Below are 20,839 nucleotides of genomic sequence, written 5' to 3'. Positions count from 1 at the left end.
GGACATGAGCAACATATCTCTAAGAACAACAGTTACAAAAAGGTAGGTAACTGTTTTTTGTACACTTCAGCTTGTCATGTGCTTTAGTAGTGATAATTATCACTTTTTGATATTGAGAATATCAAAATAGTTTACAAGTTGTATATCAGACAGTGGACCCAGCTAATTATAAGGTATTTTTGGTGGCAGCTGGAATTTTATTTTGCATCCCAGCTTGCCTCTTCATTCTGCTGTGCTTATTGAAGCCTAATCAACCCACTTGTATGTACCAAAGCGTACAAAAGAATAGTTGTGAGGCTGTACATAAGGTACCAACATTATCCAAATACACATGATGAAAATATATGATTTTTTTTTTTTCAGGCCAGGGCAGTGATTAGTATTTCTGGGGAAATCAGATTAATTATAGTTAAAATTTCATTCATTAAACTTCTGCTTGTATAAAGATAACCTGTTGATTTAAACACCTGTTGAGTTTACATAAAAAATATTTTATCTGCAATTATTTCATTAACACTTAGTGTTCAGATATAACTTTTTTCTTTGTAGCTTTTATTGACTAAGAGGGGAGCTCCTAATTTTTCCTTTATCCTTCCTGTTGGCTCTCAAAGGCTACTTTGGACTGCCCGTGCTTCTAGCCAAGAAATATTGGAGGCAACTCAGTCCAGAGACTATCCAATTCTGTTTTGTCAGCTGCTCATAAAAACTCACTTAAGAGGGACTGTAAGTTAGTTCCTTCCCTGGAGGCTGAGCATGATATTTCCACAAGACTCTCAGTTTATTCTGGCCTGGGGAGCAACAGATCAAGCTTAGGCCCCTAATTCTGGCAGTGCCTGCTTATAGTGAGGTAGAGTGGCCTCCCTCTGGACTTGAGAGGGAGAGACCAAACCCAGCCCACTCTCCTCGCAGGAAGTGTAAAGGGAGAGCCCTGTAGCTCAGTTGAGGCTGCAATAGAGAAGGAGGTGGACCTCTTCCAGGGAGCTGAATCTCCTGTAGGACCCTGGACCAGCAGCCAAGCAGACAAGTGCCCTACTGAGTGAAGAGACAGAGGACCCCGAAGAGTGGCTGAAATGGCCGCCTCCTGTCTGCGAGGTGGCAAGACAGAACCTCAGCTCAACAGAGCAATGCTAACTAACTGGGGTAGAAAGTAGCCCAGGGGAACCAGACATTGGGCAGGTTGTGGTGCTGGGAAGTAAGGCAGTGGATTTTGGTTTCCCTGGCAACCCAGTCCCCAGGGACTGCCTGCCAATAACATGGTCCTGGGCTGGGACCCAGTGTACTAAGGTGGGCTCAGGTCCCCCTGCTGTCTAAGCTGCTCCCCATATCTGGGGATTGGCAACACACTCACCCCAGGCCTGAATGCCTGTTAGTTGCCCCAGCCAGGAGGCTGCAACTCTAGATTATTGATTGCTGTCTGCCTTAGCCAGGAGACTTTAGGCTAAAGACTGGTTACTGCTCTTTTCCACCCTGGCGCCAAACTCTCAACCGTTAACTGTTGTTTGCTCCAGCCAAGAGGCTGAGAGCTATAGACTGTTCGTTGGTCGTCCCCAGCCAGTGGGCCCTGAGACCGAACATTATTCCCTGATGCAGTGAGGTGGAGTTGCCTCCCTTCCCACTTGAGATCAAGGGAACGCTAGACTGCTTCTCTCCTAACTTGGTAGTATTTCACGCTGTGATCAGATGAATCAAGCTAAGATTTTGGTTTTACTTCTGCTAATAGCATTTGCTTGATGCATATGCAGAAAAGTAATTAGATTTGTATCTGCACCATTGAAAGTGGGAAGTGCTGAACAACATCAAATTAAATGATTGTTAATTTTACTAGGTAAAATCACAGGGCTGTACTAGGTAAAATCACATGGCTGAGACCATCTTGTTTACAAAACGTTGGGTTTGATAAATTAACTTGAACCAAATCACACTAGGTTCAGCAATGATGAACAGTATCTATGTTGATTCTGATTGTTTTAAATTGTCAATAACAAGTTACTTGCCTGTTGCTCTTTATGAATAAGGCTAAACTTTTGTCTCAGATATTTTTAGTGCAAGTCAGGGACAGGTCATGGGCAATAATGAAAAATTCACTGAAGCCTATGACCTGTCCTTGACTTTTACTAAAAATACCCATGACAGAATCAGTAGCCTGGGTAGCTGCGGGGGGAAAGAGGAGGGGCATGGGCTGGGAGCTTCTGGGTTCCCGTCCACTGACAGCTCCAAGCTGCAGGGGTCCCTCTTGCTGCCTGCAGCTGGTGAGAGCTCCAGGAGTCTTGCAGTGGATGAGAGTGGGGGGGGGTCCCCTCCTGTTGACCACGGGAGCGGGGAGTGGTGGATCCCCGCTGCCAACAGTGATGGCCAGGAGCAATGGGCGTTCTCCCTGAGGCTGTGGCCTACGGGGTCAGGGAGCAGCAGGGATTCCCTCTGATGCCAGGTCCCGCCTGATGCCTGCATGGTTTGGGAGCTGCAGGGTCCCCCATGCCTACCACGGCAGTGAGGAGTGGTAAATTCCCCATGCAGCCCATGGTGGCCAAGAGCAGCGGGGCTCCCCTCTGCCGCCCATGATGGTCCAGAGCTGCGGCTCCCTGCCTCCACAGGCAATGGGACCCTGCAGATCTCAGCCTGCGCTGGCTGAAGTCACAGAGGTCTTTGGAAGCCACGGATTCTATGACTAAATCGCAGGCTTATTTATGGAGTAACCTTGCCATACTCTTCTTAATGGTAGGCCCTGTGTTAATACTATTGCTGGAATTTGGAAAAGGGCCTTTGGCATCATTCGTTGAACACTGGAGGAAGAGCAAATAAATAAGCAGTCAAGAGAGTCCCACATTTAACTTGTTGGCACAGGTGTTTGCCAGCATTTTATTTTATTTAACTTTTTTTTTTTTTGGACAAAATAACTCTTGGGTTGTTTACTGTTTAAAATTAATGTTGCTTAAAGTATCTGAGAGGTTTTTTTTTTTTAATTTTTGCAGAAGGCAAATGGATTAGGACTCTATAGGGTATCTCCCCCCACACATCTTCCTCTAGACATCGTTTCTGTTCCTGGGTTGAGTGTGCAATGCCCTCTCATTTGAAAGTATATTTCTGTATGAAGGAACATAAATCCATACCATGTAAAGGTCAAGCATAGCAGATTATTACATACAGCACTGACAGAGTGTCACCTTGCTTATTAGGGTCAGAGACACTGTCAGTCAATTGATTACAATAGAATATATGGATTTTCCATGGGCGGGGGAAAGTGACGGGGTTCGCAGTTCCACACCCCAGGATAGGCTTTGCAGCAAGACAAGATAGCACATTAGCCAGTGGTTAAAAGATTACACAATGTCTGTGCCCATGGTCTCAAGTTAATAGTTAACATTTAATTAATACTCTGATAAATGTATTAGTATAAAGTATATATATGTTAAATTCTGATCTGAGGTCCATAGGAATGAAGCAACTCCTCTGATTGTCCAACAGATACATTCCTAGGGTTTAAAGCAGGGGTCGGCAACCTTTCAGAAGCGGTGTGCCGAGTCTTCATTTATTCACTCTAATTTAAGGTTTCGCGTGCCAGTAATACGTTAACATTTTTAAAAAGTCTTTCTATAAGTCTATAATACATAACTAAACTATTCTTGTATGTAAAGTAAATAAGGTTTTAAAAATGTTTACGAAGCTTCATTTTCAATTAAATTAAAATGCAGAGCCCCCTGGAACACTGCCAGGACTCAGACAGTGTGAGTACCAATGAAAATCAGCTCGCATGCCGCCTTTGGCACGCGTGCCATAGGTTTCCTACCTCTGGTTTAAAGCAAAGAAACAGTGAAAGTATATATGTGTTTTAAGGCAGGCATTGGTCCCTGCGAAAGGGAGATGGGAGGGTGCCATATATTATATTGATGTGCCAGCCTTTCATAAACTCAAGGTTGGATATGTGGGAAGAACTTCTCCGTACAGAAGAAACTAACAAAATAGGAACAGCGATTCTTCGTTCAATATGCAACTCTGAATAAGACACTATTATTCAGGACTCAACTCCAGCACCTGGCAATTTGCTGGCTAGGCTTATTTTAGCAAAGCAAGGTTATCTGTTTACCCCAGCTTTCTCTTAGCTGATCACTGTTTGCTAGGCCTCTGGTCTCTTGACCAAACTCTTGGACTTTGGGTCTGGAAAAGAGCTGGCACAATCCATATACCAGGTTGTTATATAAAATGCACATGGATTTTAACCCTTCACTGTAATACAGCACTAAATAAAATCATGCCATGTAGGTGACCATGGAGAATGAAGGTTCTGTAACAATAATATCAAGTTGACACTCTGAACCTTTTGGCAATTACCAATATATGCAACCAAGTATTTTTGACTGTCGTCAGATTCAGTTATTTGTTAAGATTTTAATTTTTAATGCTCTTGAATAGGAAAAGGTTATTTAAGTAGGGGGAGGGAGGGGAGGGATTGTGAAAATAAAATCCTTCTTTTGTTTTCTTTTAGGGGGTGTAAGGTGTTCTGGAGGGGGAGATTGCTCGCTGAGGGGGAAGGCAGTATTCTTATGCTAATCCAGGCTCTGGATAAGGAACAGAGTAGCCGTGCAAACAATAGAAGTGGAGCCAGAAAGTCTGCTATGTAGTCTAGCACGCCTTGAGAAGCATGTCAGACAGGGCGCCTGGGGCTGCTTAGGGGGAAGGGCCCAAGGAAAAGGGAGAGCTTTACTCCAAGTTATTTTATAGAACTGGCAACTGGCCAGAAGAGTAGAAAAACCTTACTGCATAGAAAACAAGAATTAAGATGGGGGCTGAGATGAGAGGGAGAAAGAGTGCTTGTAGTCTTGTTTTCCAGCATTTATATTAAAAGCATTGATTTGGCTGTGTTTTGCTGCTGTTGAATATTTTTTCTTCATTCATGCCAAACTTGAAATTTGTTTTTTTTTAAATAGTAACTGTATTTATTTTAAAAGGCACATCCTCTAGACTTTATGTAGATTTTAACACAATTGCCCCTTGTAAGTCACAAGTTAACTTATACTACCCTCGTGGGGAAAATATTAATATAAAAAATGTTTGCAGCTGAAATGCCAGTTTTGATTTAGCTACATAACTTTTGAAAAAAATGTGAGACTACTCATATTTGTTTTCTTAATTAAGCTCAACATTTAAAGAGATGAATTTTGTTTCCCTGTAGTCATCATGAAGTGACGTATATGGACAAATGACAATCAGACAGAATATCCATTTAAGAGATTATCTTTTGTCATTTTTCTGAAATGCTCCTCTTGAAATATTGGATTTATATAATACTGTCTACTTTGAGAGCAAAAATACTTACCTGAATGTTTTGTTGTATGGCTGTGTTTTGTAACTGTTTTATTGCTGTCACAGTAATAGGCTGATGTCAGTTCATCTAAATACAGGAAACTCTGACCATGTAATTTTTAATTTTTTGCAGTGACTGTTGTACAAAACCTTTTTTTTTCTGTGATCAAATGCTTTAAGCGTGCTAAAGCACTCACTAGGTGTGCTGTATGAAACTGAAAGCAATGTTGTGTTCACTTAATTTGAATATATTCTATATTCTTGCTAAAATAAAATGTATGTTTTTTAAGTTCCCTGTTCTGACTTCAGTGGGACTACTTATGTATATAAAGGTATGTAAGTCTGCACAGCATCAAGGCCTTAGTTCTCTTCCTCAGTGTATGTTGGTATGCCTGTTGCTCAGATCAAAAATGTGTGAAAAATCTAGTAAACTGTGTGATATGGTCAAATTATGTTGATGGACATTTACCACAACAACGATGACATCTGAATGAAATTTATTTATATTTAAATAGTTTCTCATTTTCTTTTTTTATTGTCTATGAATGCAAGCTTAATAAAAGCAGGTGAATGGCATTCTGTTACATTAACTAATATTTGTTCTGGTTTAGTTTGCGCAATTTTTTAAATGGCATTTTCAGTTTGGATTTGTATTGAATCTGGGGATATGCCTGTATTTTGTTCACATTCACATCTACTGAGTTATTTGATATTAGAAAACCTTCAAAAAAACCTGTTTGTTAAACTATCATCTGTACAACATGCTTAGGTATTGGCTGGTCATAGTATTCCTTACTAGTTAATGCTAGGAGGCATTACTGTCAGTTATGCTAGGAAGGAGCATGGATGTCAGCTCACCTATTATCCCAGCTAGTGAGAGATGCTGCCCTTAATAGCAACCAATAATAGAGTTAAAAGGAGGAAAATCATGAGTCGAGATGAATAAAAGTTTAGTAAATGAGGGTTCTTACTCAAATTAGAAAATGTAGGCTGTCTGTAGCACAATAGAATATGAATAAATAACTCATGGCACTGGGAAAACATTTTGCTGAATTTCACTACTGTAATATTTTGGCAGAAATTCTAAGGCAATTATTTAATTGGAATCCCTGAATAACAGTCAGATGGGCCTGCAGGAATGAAGGGAGAGTGATGTTCCCAACTAACAGAATTGTGCAGGACACAGTATAAAGCAGCTATTCTGTAATTTCTTCATGAGTAGTAACTTTAGGTATGAAACAATCAGCTCTGTCATAATTAAATTCTTTTTTAAGAAACTATAGTAAGAGTGGGGGGGACATAACCTTTTCATTTGTGAAATGTTTTCTTGGGTGGAACAAAGTCCCATTCATTAATTATTGTTCAAATATGCAAGATACTGTTAGGTACCTCCCTCCAGTTATTTAAAAATGAGAAATCTTCAGACTTTTCCATTGATTATAAACTCTGCTGTTTCAGATATCAGAATTGTCAGACACGTATTCTTCTGTACGAGCAGAAATGCTACTGCAGTACCTGGAAGTGAATGTGTGCTATTCATGACTCTTAAAAGTGAGCTACAAGTGTTTATCAACATCCCACAAATAAGACTTCAGCGTTCTTTTCATTTCTGGTATTGTGGCTGACAATATAATATGAAGAGAGACAAGGTGGGTGAGGTAATATATTTCATTAAACCAACTTCTGCTGGTGAAAGAGATAAGCTACACAGAGATCTGAAGAAGCTTTTCTTTTTCGCCAGTGAAAGTTGATTCAATAAAAGACATTACTTCATCCATCTTGTTTCTCTCATATCCTGAGACCAGCACTGCTACAACACACTGCAAATTCAATGTGTAAACAGATACACACTTAATCTATCATTTTAAATGTTATAGGAGTTTGCATTGACAAATATGTCAGTCAGTCACTTGGCTTTTAAACCTATACTAATATTAAGAGTATTAAATTGAAGTAGCAAAACAGTTCTAATAAATCTGAATTATTCGGGTTAGGTCATGTTAACAAATGGAGACATATTCTGAGCAGGTATAAATTGGCATAGTTTCCATTGACTTCATTGGACCAAAGTTTATTTACTCCAGGTGAGAATCTGTCCCATAGATTTTAGTTTCTTCAGATTTTTAAATTATAGTGACAATTTATTGTGGTTCATTTACTGAAACCAGAAAGCAGTGGTTTTCAGTCATGGGTACTGTAATAAGCCTCTGTCCCAAATCTGGACCTTAACGTCCAAAATCTGGGTGCTTAGCATGAACCTCCAAGCTTAATTACCAGCTTGGATCTTATCTCGCTGCCACCATCCAAAATTTCCAGGGTTTTGGCCCCCTCTGGTCTCCCCAAACCTTCTTTGGAGGACCCCAAGTCTCAGAAGCTCTGAGTCTTACGCAAGGAAATACTCACTCCCCTTCCCCCTCCCTCTTCCACCCAGACTTTCCTCTCTGGGCTAACCTGAGAGCATGGATGCAAATCTTTACATCACAATACCAAAAGCCTGTCCCTCTCTTCACAAAGAGACAAACCTCAACACAAGGAAACAGAGATGATTTTATCTCTCTTTCCCCCTCCCACCAATTCCCTGGTGCTGCAGCTACCTCCGTAGATCTAACACAAAGAGATTTCCTCCCCTTGTTCCTTAACCTACCCAGAGAGAAAACTCAACAAGTCTTAGAAAGAAAACTTTATATAAAAAAAAAAAAGAAGAAAAAAGACATAAGAATATAAACCTCTGCATGAAGATGACAATACAGGCGGCTATGCTTATAGAAAATATGAATAAACATTCTGATTCAAAAAGATATCCAATTTGAAACATTCAGCAAGTTACACACATGTAAATACACCCAAACAACATAAGCTATATTGTTTTCAACCTGTATTACAAGTTGGAACAGAAGATAAGACGATAGAAAGAACCTTCTCATAGCTGAGAGACAAACAAAAGACCCAGAGTCCAAAAATTCCCTCCCTAACTTTGAAAAATCAGTTTCCTGGTTGGTCTCTGGTCAGGTGTTTGGTTCCCTTTGTTAACCCTTTACAGGTAAAAGCAACATTAACCCTTAGCTATCTATTTATGACAGGTACATGTACCCCAATAGGTACGAAGAGGTCTTCCAGAGGGTACATCAGCTCATCTAGATATTTGTTTTACAACAGGCTACATAAAAAGCACTAGCAAAGTCAGTACAAACTAAAATTTCATACATACAATATTTTGCTTATACTGCTCTGTATACTATACACTGAAATGTAAGTACAATACTTGTATTTCAATTGATTGTTTTATAATTGTTTGGTAAAAATAAGAAAGTGAGCAATTTTTCTGTAATAGTATCCTGTGACACTTCGGTATTTGTATGTTTGATTTTGTAAGCAAATAGTTTTTAGTGAAGTGTAGCTTGGGGGTACACAAGACAAATCAGACTCCTGAAATGGGCACAGTAATCTAGAAAGGTTGAGAGCCACTGCCATAAAGTGACAATCCACTTAAAAATCTCTCTTGCCTGAATATTTTTATCTTATTGTTATTTTGTACATTTGACAGCACTTAAGTGAAGTTAGCTTCACTGTTTCAGTACGGTGTATCTTTTCCTGTTTGTCCACATTTTTCATAGAGACAGTACTCTAGCTGAGGCCTTACTGGTATTGAGTAGAACAGAACAGTTACCTCCCATTTCTTACATATTACACCCAGAAAGATATTAGCCTTTTTTCACAACTTCATGACTCTTGGCTCATGTTCAATTTGTAATGTACTATAACCCCCCAGATTCTTTTCTGCAGTACCAGTGCCTAGACAGTCATTCCCCATTTTGTAGCTGTGCGTTTGATTTTTCCTTCCTACATGTAGTACTTTGCACTGGATTTAATTTCATTTTGTTGACATCAGAACAATTCTCCAATTTGTCAAGGTCCTTTGAATTGCAGTTCCTCCCATCTTGGTGTTATCGATAAATTTTATAAGCATGCTCTTCAAATATGCCGTTATCCAAATCATTAATAAAAATATTGAACCGTACTGGATCCAGGACAAATCTCATCGTTTCAGCTGGATAGCTAACCATTGATAACTGCACTCTGAATACAGTTCAACCAGATTTGCACTCATCTTGTAGTAATTTAATCTAAACCATGTTTCCCTTGTTAGCTTATGAGAATGTCTTGTGAGACTATCTAAAGCCATAATAAAATCAAAGTATAGCACATCTGCTGCTTCCCCCTGTCCAGTAGGCTAGTAACCCAGTCAAAGATGGAAATTAGGGTGACTTGGCATGATTTGTTCTTGACAAACCCATGTTTGCTTTTCACGATAATGCTATAAATTCTGTAGGTCCTTACAAATTGATTGTTTAATAATATAGTCCAGTTATCTTTCCAGGTGTTACAGTTAGGCTGACTAGTCTATAATTTCTTGGGTCCTCCTTTTCCCTGTTTTTCAATAGAGATACTATGCTTGCCCTTCACCCTTCCGCCATGAGTTCTCAAAGATCATCACTGATGGTTCTGAGATTGCTTCAGCTCATTCCTTAAGTACTCTAGGGTGAATTTTGACAGGCCCTGGTAACTTAGTTTATCTAAATATTCTTTAACTTATTCTTCCCCATTTAGCTTGTCTTCCTTCCCCCTTGTTGTTAATATTAATGGTTTTAAATGTCTGGTCATAGTTAACCTTTGAGATGAAGAATGAAGCAAAATAGGCATTCAGTACCTCAGCCTTCTTGTCCCTTTATTAGCTCTCCTTACCCACTAAATGATGGAGCTACACTTTGCTTTGTCTTTCTCTTGCTTCTAATGTGTTTATAGAACCTCTCCTTTATTGCCTTTTAAGTCCTTGCAAGGTGTAGCTAGTTTTGTGCATTAGCTTTTCTGATTTTGTCCCTACCTGCTTGTGCTGTTCTTCATACTCACCTTTAGCAATTTGTCCACTTGTACGGTTTCTTTTGGGGTTTTAGGTCATCAAAATGCTCCTCTTGCAGCCTTATTGATTTTCATACATAGTATCTTTCCTTAGGATTGGTAAGTTTCTTGTTGTGCCTTTGATATTGTCTCTTTGAGAAACTACCAACACTCTTGAACTCCTTTTTCCCTTAGATTTTCTTCCCATGGGACCTTTATTGTCTACTTTTTTGAAATCTGTTGTCCTTGCTCTGTTGCTCTCATTCCTTCCTTTCCTTAAAACTGCAAGATTGGCATCTTTGCCTTTGGATGTAAAATATTATTGTTGTTTTTTTAAATAGAGAATAGGTGAATATTCACCTAATATTTCTGGGGCTTTTTGTAGGGATCAAACATGGCCAACCCATGTATTTTTAAAGGTATTGAACTGTGTCTACACTAGACGCAAGGTTGTGTTTAAGATTATGTTAACACTTTCTCAAGCACACCCAATTTTCCTAATCTGGAAAAGTACTTTGTAGACAAGTGGAGAAGAGGTAGTCTTGACACCTATTTTAAATTAAAGACATGATGTATACTTAAGAAGACAAGCTCAAATGAGCGATAAGAAAACCCTCAAGACTCATTTGTGACATATCTTGACCTCAAGAAGACTAGATTTAACATTAACATTTCAAAAAAATTGGAATTAAGTATAAGGATATCTCACTTCTATAATGAAAGCAACACCCCCAAATTAGAAATAAATAGTGCTAAACTTCCGATGTTATTTTCCATGCTGGGCAAGTTCAGAGAGTCAGAAGTAACTTATAATGACTATAGTTTTTACAGAGGTGTGTAACTATAATTTTTACAGAGGTGTGTAATTACTGTATTTCCTGTTTGCATGGGGGATGATATTTTTAAATGATTAGAATATATAAACTCTTTTTGGTATAGGAATAAAATTAATCATATATTAGATGGAACCACACACTGAAGATTCTTTTAATTCTGTGCTGAAGTTCTATTTTGAAGTAATGATTTGTGCAAATTATGCGGTAAGTGAACTTGCTCAAAGTGTCACCCACCTGTCTCAATGGATGGGGAAACTTGATAGTGCCAGTGGCAAAGAGGGACAAGCCCAGAAGCGAAGGAGGAACACACTCTGTGAGGGGCACCATTGTAGCTGCTCCTCCCCTCCTCTGGGAGGCTCTTACACAAGTTGGAAGGGAGAAGTGCTGACTGGCCAACATCCCCCAGCTCTTGGGACATGGGCTATGTGATGTGGAACCACTGTTGGGTCTGTTCCAGCAGTGAAAACTATACAGGGTCAGACATATGAAGCCCCATTGACACCAATGGATCATTAGAATGACTCCATTTTCTCAACTTAGTTTATTTAAGAAACTTATTTAAGGTGGAATATTAGTAGAGGTAGTGTGCATGTTTTTACAAAATACAGTAATTTTTATGACACTTGACTTCAGCAGTCTTCTCTGAAGTCCTTGCTAAGAAGTGGAGTGGGACCACATTTGTGTGTGGCAGATTACAGCACCGTTGGGTTAGCAGAGTGCAGGATAGTAAGACTCTACTGTGCGTATTATACCTTGCAAATCTCCATAAAGAAATAACACTTCAAAAAATAATTAAACAGTACATATCAGGTTATGCTGCTTACTAGAACTTGAGAAGAAATCATGGCTCTTTTTACCCTTCTGCATTAAATAGAAACTCAGCCGACTCTTTCATTTTAAAGTATTTTATTGAGAGTTGAAATTTATAGACGACTTCTTTCTCCTGAAAATTTAACAACACAGGAAGTGAAAACATTCATATTTAATATTGCTATATTGATGTTTCATAATTACAAGGTTGCTTCCTTACTGATTCCCAGACACTAATGTTTAATTTAAAAATGAATTATTTCAAAGAATGAATATTTTGTTTTTATGTTGCTTAAAACTTTCACTAAAGATAGTAAATAGTGTTTTATAGTTTGTTTTCAGAATGTTTGCATAGTGTATTATGTAAAGAGTACGCACCAACATTTGTCATTACTTTTTAAATATGGAAGTGTGTCCTGCAAAGCCTTATTAATAATAAGAAGAAATATCATTGCATAGTATGTTGCAGTTAGGGACTTCTCCAGTGTTTTATTGCTTTGTGGCTCATTAGCCACAAATATATTCTTCCTCTGCAGCAATTCTGTGTGTTTCTTGTGATGAAGCCTCTTTGTTACTTCATAAGAAGTCACAAATGTGTGAAAAGTAGGCCACAGGTCAAAGGCTGCATGCCCCCTACCCATGCAAATTGAAAGTGACAGACACCTCCCTGCTCTGCCACTAATTTGCCTCCATGTTAAATGCCTCTGAAGCACTAATTAAAATGAAAACTACTTGGGCCTACGAACAAAGTGATTGAGTTATTTATGGTGAAAGTGGTCACCAACAGTAATTGCAGTACATCCTTGAACAAATACAAATTTTTGCATTCAAGAATAGCGCCAGGCTGACAGGGGTCATGGGGTTCAAGCCCACTGAAACAAGAGGCCAACGAAAGGCAAAATCAGTGTTCTGTTCACCTTAATACAAAATCTCCTTTGTCTCAGTTAACTGCTTAGGTGTCCGAGTTGCTTTTTAGTCCTTTGAGACCTAATTATGCTTCCTTTAATTAATCACTGTAAAAACTTCATTAGGGAAGAATGTGACTACGACTGCTGAATTTTTATTAACCATAATACTTGTCTACTGGGGTCCTGAAAAGGTGATTTTTAAGTTTGACTGTCTTTCCTATTTCTTTTCAGTGAATGAACAGATTATAAGTTTTTTAAACTTTATAGCCAAGTGCACATCCATGTAGCAGCTGTGATTTTTCAGTGGAGGCTTGCTGTCTACACAAAACTGCTCATGGGAAGCCAGGAAGATACTAATGTTCTAAGATGGGTCTAGAGAGCATATTAATAATTGATTTAACTGGTGTTGCATGCTGGAATGCAGCATCTTTTTCAGAAAGTTTTATAATGCTTTGGCTCTCAAAAAGAGGGCACAGATACTATACTTTGTTAGATGTTTCTTAGAGTCTGAATGTAAAATTAAACTCTCTAAATATATTTTTAAGATTAAGTTTTAAAGTAGTCTTGTGCAGTATGCCTAACTTGTTATAGTAGTAAAAATAAATGGTTAATTTGACGACTTTGCCATGTAATTATATTTTTCATTGACCTGCTGGCTGCTCTTCAAGCTTTTTCTGAAGTGGGATTTTGTCGCAGTAGAGACCTGGCAAATTATAGATAAAAGTTCTTGCTCACTGTTCAGTAGTGTAATAGGAATAAATTATAATAGGTTTAGATATAACAATTTTTAAACAGACTATACATACTAATGTATTCAACATCATGATACCTATATGTGAACCTGAATTACACAGTCATCTGTTGTGGGCTAATAATCTTGATACACATTTTAGAATGTTATTTTGAGCCACATGTATTCCCAAGTATTTTGTTATATATTTTGAACAGTAAATCTTATGATAATTAAAACTAGCATTTATGTTGCGGCTAATCTTAATGTATTCAGTGAGCTAGTTATGTTCTGTCCACTGAAAACATTTTCTGCATTTTTTTTTCATTTTTTTTAATGTTTCAGAAGGCTTGGAGGAATTTTAAACTTTTGCTAAACACCTTAATTTCACTTTCTTTCAGGAGACAAGTTGGAATATTTATTAAATCATCACTACTGTCAACCACCAAATCTCATCAGACTTCACTGAACAAACCAAGTTTAAAATTTGTCAAGCAGCAGGGCCAGTTGCTAAGGGTGACAGTGCACAGGAAGGATTAAAAGTGAACAATGACTCAAGTGAAAGTATACATCAGATTACTGGGAGCCTATCTGTTCATCAGTCTTCATGTTCAGGGTAAATTCATATTTGTTTAAATCTCATTGTTTTTTAATAATCTTTCATTTGGAGTGGCTGTAAATTCCAGTGGTTTTGTGATATGGGTCCTGTTCAAATATCTGAATGTACAGTACTGTTCTTTTACAAGAGCAAAGTTTGTGCGGCTAATCAGTTGCACGTTTGTGTTAGAAGATTGTGAGGGAGTAAATTTAGTGACAAGTGTATAAATTGATTTAAATGTTAAATCTTTTCTGTCTCTTTCTCAGTGTGCATGAGTGGGTCTCACTAATGGTGATTGGTATTATGTCTGCATAAAAGGGATGATTTTATTTATATTTCCTTACGCAAATGTGGATAACTTGTATTTTCTTTATGGGTCTGATATCATAGGCATGTATAGATGTTACTATGAACAAGTGATCAGTCAGCCTCAAATGGTACAAAGAAGTACCCAGAATTGCAGATGACTACCCAAGCTACAAATTATGGAAGTGTGAAAATCGTGTTCTGAACATATACAGTAGTGTTTTGCAAAGTTCATTACATATGCCCACACTACTTACCCTAGAAGTTTCCAATGAGTACTTCCAAGTATTTTGGGAAACTAGGATGTGGTGGTAAATGGGATCTTCCTGCTGCTTTCCTTGCAGAAAAAGCTTGCTAGCCTAAGGGAACATATAAACGACTGGGAACCAGGAGGGCTACTTCTGCTCTATTCTCAGCACTTCACAACTCTTATTTTGAGTGGTCTGTTACTACAACCTTGATGGCTGAGTGTGGAAGTTGCAGTTTAGCATGGAAATATTTATTGAGTGGTAGTTTATGGCCTTGTTATAGTGGGGAAACTGCTTTTCATTTGCGCAAACCATGAGATTTTGGAAATCAAGTGCTATGCAGGCGCATCAGTGTTTCTATTATGTTTAAGAGCACACCTAAGAGAAGATGTGCTATATGTGCATCCTCTAATGGGCAAGGAGAAATCTTCTGGTGAGAGGAGGAGACCTATAGCATCAGTTTCTTCAGAATTTGAGCTTTCATTCAAAAACGAAAACCTGGAAAATTATAGTTTTATGGTTGCAGAGGCATTCACAAGCATACACAGGGCATACCAGAGTAGAGTTCTTTCCTAAGTCTACAGACAGCTCCAGTACCTCTGCACTGATCATAGCTTTGCCAAACAGCTGTGCAGTTAACAGAACTGTAGAGGATTTGACTGCTATTATTTAGTGCATATATGTAAACAGGTTTACAGTTTCTTGCCAGACACACATCAATCACTGCTTGATGTCATATGGATGGCTCAGTTTTATTTTTAGATGTCACTTAAGCTGCTTGTTCTTCAAGAGTAAGAGCCCTCTGAAGATGGAATTAGATGTAAAGGGGAAATTATTTTGTAGTTTCAAGTGATGGGTCTTCTCGGTAACTTGAAGTCTTCAGATCATGATTTGAGGACTTCAGTAACTCAGCCAGAGGTTCGGGGGTCTATTATAGGAGTGGGTGGGTGAGGTTCTGTGGCCTGCAGTGTGCAGAAAGTCAGACTAGATGGCCGGTACATGTGCCCTGGATGCCCCCGTGCTGTCCCACCTGAAGGCATCAAAGGCAGAGAGGTCTCTGCTGACCCTCAGTTTCTTCTTCAGTGGTGAGAGAGATCCCCTGTCTGATTCTCTGCACACATTGTGACTTTGCGACTCTTTTATATAGTTAGGTTAATATAGGTTTTTCAGGGTTTTTTTAATTAGTGATAGACATGACAGCACCCCAAGTTCTTCACAGTCATATTGTTGTGATGTGATTATGACATAATTATGATGTATTTTATGCAAAGTACGTCATGTAGGGTGTCGTTGGAGAGGTTGTGATTTGCTGAATGTGCTTGTCCTATTTGTATGCATGTATCATTTTTGTATCTGAGGTTATGAATATTAACCATGTATCTGTATTTCAGGTGTAGTTGCACTTGGGTGGTGCCCACTGGACAGGATGCTTTCGATCTGGATGGTGGGTGGGGAAGGAAGGGCCTGTTCTGGGCAGCGGGCCATTGGGAAAAAACAGAGGGCCTTGGTGGGAGGCTTGTCTCCCACTGGGGGAGCCTTCCGGAGGGCGCTACAGATGGCCGCTGAGTGATGGCTGCAGTGACTCTGCAGGGACAGACATATGGTGAGACCATATGTCTCTGGGCTCCATCTTGGGATGTCAGTATTTTTCCACGGATCAGTCTGGTAACCAAGGGGAATCGAGGGAAAGGCATATGTCAGTTCCCTCCCTGCTGCTCTGTTCCCAACCTTGCCGGGCTCCCCCCTCATCTCCTGCCCAGCCCCATGGGCTCCCCCCAGCTCATTCACAGGTCATGTCACATGGAGAGAAAGTTTCTCTCCTGGCCCTGGCCTGGCCCTGCGGGGCCCTGCCCCTGCCAGAGACTGAGCGGTGCTGGCAGAGAGAGTGGGAGGGACTCACCGTGGCTCCAGTCTGTGGTTGGGTTGGGCTGCCAGTTATGGTCCGCGCTGCTCCGGGCTCCTGGGAGGGCTGAGGAGCCAGAGCCCTCAGTCAGCTGACTGAGTAGTGAGTGGGCAGAGGGAAGGGGCCAGTAAGGTGGGATCGGGGAGAAGCCTGCCGACCCAGCGCTGGAGAGGAGCCAGAGAGGAGTCCGTGCTGCGGCCAAGTAAGTCCCTCCGCAACCAGCAAAGGGGAGTCCCTTATGTCTCCCCCCCTCCCCCTGGCTACAGCACCCTAGGCATGGGCCGGCCTTGCTCAGTACTGTCTACCAGTACTGCTGTGGTGACAGGTTATCTCTTCAGCTCCAGTGGTAGAGGAGACTCAGGTTCACTCTGGAATTATAGGTAGGGTATCCTCACCATTAGAACAGTACTCATTTTCTTCCTCTCTTTCAGAATTCAGTTACAGGGTGTCCTCTACCTGTGCACCTTGTTCCCGTTCATGACTCCTTACTTGTCTGACTAGACTAGGGAATCCAGGAGTTGTCACTAGGGTGACCAGATGACAAAGATGAAATATCGGGATGCGCAGGGGTGGAGCAAAAAAAAAAAAAAAAAAAGGCCGCCGGAGCCCCCACACACACCAGCTCGCCTCGTCTCCACCTCCCCCCATAGGGGAAGGTGCCCAGCTGGTGCAATCCCGCCCACTTAGACAGCAACATTGCAGGCAGGCATCATCTCTGCCCTGCACAGAGCATCCCGGGATGGGTTGGGCTGCCAGTTATGGTCCGCGCTGCTCCGGGCTCCTGGGAGGGGTGAGGAGTGGAGCCAGAGCCCTCAGTCAGCTGACTGAGTAGTGAGTGGCTGGGGCGTGCTCAGCCTGTGACCGCTGTGACCCCACCGAGTTGCCCTGCGCATGGGGCGAGTCTGTTCCCACGTACAAGAACGGCCTGTAGTGCTGACCCACCCACGGCCCGTCCCTGTGCTGCAGCCCCGGGGGGTTCGGGGCAGGGCACACGGCACACGCAATGGCTGGGGAAAGGGGCCAGGGGTCACGGGTGCCCTCGAGGAATGGGGGCCACCAGCAGCCCCAGGGCAGGGGGCCTGTGGGCAGCAGCTCTGCCCCTCAGGCTCGGGGTCTGGGTGCAGTACTGGTGCCCTGGCCAGGCATCCTGCAGCCTCTCCCACCTTCACGCGGCTCGGGACAGTGGACAAATAACCAATTTTGTCTTCCCCAAATCCCCGTCCTGGCCCTACCTTCTTCATGGCCATGCCACGCACACTGGTGTCACCCTCTCCCTCTAGCGCTTGCGCTTCCATACAGCTGATCAGCGCAAGCCTGGGAGGGAGGAGGAATGCGGCGTGCTTGGGGAAGAAGTGGGGCCAGGGCAGGGATTTGGGGAGGGATCCAATGGGGCAGTGAGGGGGCAGGGCCAGTGTGGGGATTTGGGGAGGGATCCACTGGGGGAAGGAAGGAGCGGAGTCGCGGTGGGGGGTCATGAGCCCCTCTGGGCTCCACCTGTGCACCAGAGTGGAGGGCAAAGTTTGTCCAGTAGGACAAACAAGCAAATATTGGGACAGTCCTGATAAAATCTGGTCACCGTAGTTGCCACTATAAAAATAAACCCATGGGTTCTTGAGGAGAGAGTGTCTTTTGACCACTGCAGATTTCAGCTTACAGTGCTGTTTAAAGCATGGAAACCCCAAAGAGGAAGATGTTGATGTGATTGTTAAAGACAGACATCCTTTTTTGCACATTAACTATTTCCTATATGCCTTAATTAGAACAGCTTTATTACCGAGGAAATGGAATCCTAGTTCCATAATTTTACAGTGAAGAGACTGAAGATTTAAAAAAGATGCTGTAGTATTTTGTCATTCATTCTCCTATGGTTATAAAAATGTGCCCTCTGCTGAAATTTTGCACAGAAGAACATCATTCTCTTTTTATTTGCCTATTAAAAATTAAGTTTGGCTATTTAAATTTTAAAACAAAATTTAAGAAATAAGTTCACAGTTTAACTCTTATCTGCTGATCCTTGCTCCAAAAGAACAGGGCAGCTATCTATATGAATGTCTTCAGAGGTCACATGCCTGGTACACGAGATGTCACTGGAAGGGGAATGTTATTCTAAATTTGTCAGGCTTGAGAAAGCAGTGAAGTGATTAAGACACTTTCTTTACACTCCAAGAAGCTGAAAATATTTTTTAAAGGGAAAGTGCTGCCCTATATGCACGTTACCTAAAATATTCTAAAGCAAAATCCGCATAACGGTGCATGTTAAATCATTGCTGTCCTCAACCTTGGTATTAGGTAGAAAACTGGTAGATTTCAGTTTTGTTGTAGCAGATGCTTTTCAGAGTCTGTGTCCGAACGTACAAAAATAATCTTTAAATGAAAGTAACTTCATAAAAAAGTCAGTCTAGCTGTTGTTCACAGAGAAGGTTTTCCCAGAGTATTATTCCTGTTCAGAGCAACAGGAGAGAAAAAATTAAAAACAACAAGAAAGGGATCCTTTTTATTCTTAGTAGTTAGATTATTAGATTCTAAGCATTTGTCTACAATTGACCAGCATAGCTATATCAGAATGATTCTACCATAGTTACACTGGTATAACTCCCTATGTGGATACACTGTTCTGAAATAAAGATGATTTGGCCAAACCAGCTGTTTAAACTGTGTAAGCTTGAATCTTTTATAAGATCATAATTTAAGACTGATGTGCTGACACAGTTCCTGCTGCTTCTTCTTTGACTATCAAGAGTAAAGGATATCCTGAAAGTTTCTTAGTCATTTTGTGTCAAGTTTCCCTCTACAGAACATCTTGCCTTGTCAATTTTTTCTGTCTTGTAACTGTGTAGCGGGTCTTTAGTATGATGTCATTGATTCCTTTCAAAGACATATTTGATGCTAAAGTTCCTGAGGATCAGAAATAGTTATTTCTATGCCAGACCACTCTCTTGTTAGGTGAATCCTTCTTCCTTGCCAGAAAGCTCATGTTTGCATACTTCCCAAAGCCCAGGTCCCAGAATACACATTACTAAACTGCGATATTTTCTCTCTGTTAGAATGCATACAGCCAAGCTTTGAACTTCCCATATCTCTATAGGCAGTAAAATAAATAAATGGCAACTCGTGCTGAATTATGAACTTTATGAAATCATAAATATGTAATGAAGTTGTTTTGTGTGAACTGTTGCACTAAACATGCCTTTTTAAAAATTCAAATTATTTACCAGCAATACATTGGTAAGCAACTCTTCGCAAACAGATGTACCTTGATAGGAGTGTTTTGGAGGTCTCCTAGACCGTCCGTAGTAGCTATTAAAACTGAAGCTCAGTTTCTTTTCTAAGCCTGATTTACAACTCATTTTTCTTCTCCACCCCCTAACTTCACCAAAATCAAACTATTCCACTTCTTATTTTGCATGATACATTTTTCCCATAGTAAAATTTCTCTGAAAGGTTTGGGGTGGGGGTGGGGTACGGTTACAAATTTCTTTAAAGATACATTCTTCCCAGATTCTCACTTCTGGGTCTTACCTGACTGTCAGAACTACCACAGCTGTTAAAGGATGTTGTCCCCTGAGGCTGCAATAGCAGGATAGGGCAGAAGCAAGGTCCTCTATTGTGGTGTCGTACAGTTGTCAAGGTTTTTTCCCACTTTGAACTTTAGCATCCGAACAGTGGGGACCTGCATGATCACTTTTAAGCTTAATTACCAGTTTAAATTTGGTATGCTGCCACCAGCCAAAATATAGTGTTTGGCACACTTTCTGTTCCCCCCAAACCTTCCCTGGGGAACCCAAGACCCAAACCCCTTGGGCCTTAAAACAAGGAGAAATAAACCATCTCCCCTCCTTCCCCCCTGCCCCCAGACTTTCCCCTCCCTGGGTTGCCTGAGAGGCTACACTGATCCAAACTCCTTGGATCTTAAAACAAAGAGGAATTAACCATTCCTTTCCTTTTCCCCCCACCAATCCCTGGTGAGTTTAGACTCAATCCCTTAGATTCCAAAACCAGGAAAAATCGATCAGGTTCTTAAAAAGAAAGCTTTTAATTAAAGAAAGAAAAAGTAAAAATTATCTCTGTAAAATCAGGATGGTAAATGCTTACAGGATATTCAGATTCATATAGACTAGAGGACTTCCTCCCCAGCCTGATATTCAAAGTTACAGCAAACAGAAGTAAAAATCCTTCCAGCAAAATACACATTTACAAGTTAAGAAAACAAACATAAGACTAATCCGCCTTTTCTAGCTAGTACTTACTATTTAGAAACATGAGAGACTGATTCAAAAGATTGGAGAAAGACCTGGTTGCACATCTG

The 20,839-nt window shown here is 40.6% G+C and overlaps 1 protein-coding gene across 1 annotated transcript in view; it reads left to right on the top strand.

The window, feature by feature from the left end:
* BMPR1A (bone morphogenetic protein receptor type 1A) overlaps positions 1-20,839 on the top strand; it is a 189,149-nt gene that overhangs the window by 88,910 nt on the left and 79,400 nt on the right. Inside the window, exon 3 of the mRNA XM_075072542.1 lies at positions 13,880-14,094. Coding sequence (XP_074928643.1) covers positions 14,028-14,094 — 67 coding nt within the window. The 5' untranslated portion in view covers positions 13,880-14,027. The remainder of the gene's footprint in view (positions 1-13,879; positions 14,095-20,839) is intronic.

This window comes from Chelonoidis abingdonii, chromosome 15, assembly GCF_003597395.2.
Source record: "Chelonoidis abingdonii isolate Lonesome George chromosome 15, CheloAbing_2.0, whole genome shotgun sequence".
NCBI classification, from domain to species: domain Eukaryota; kingdom Metazoa; phylum Chordata; order Testudines; family Testudinidae; genus Chelonoidis; species Chelonoidis abingdonii.
This window is presented reverse-complemented; position numbering and strand designations above follow the sequence as displayed.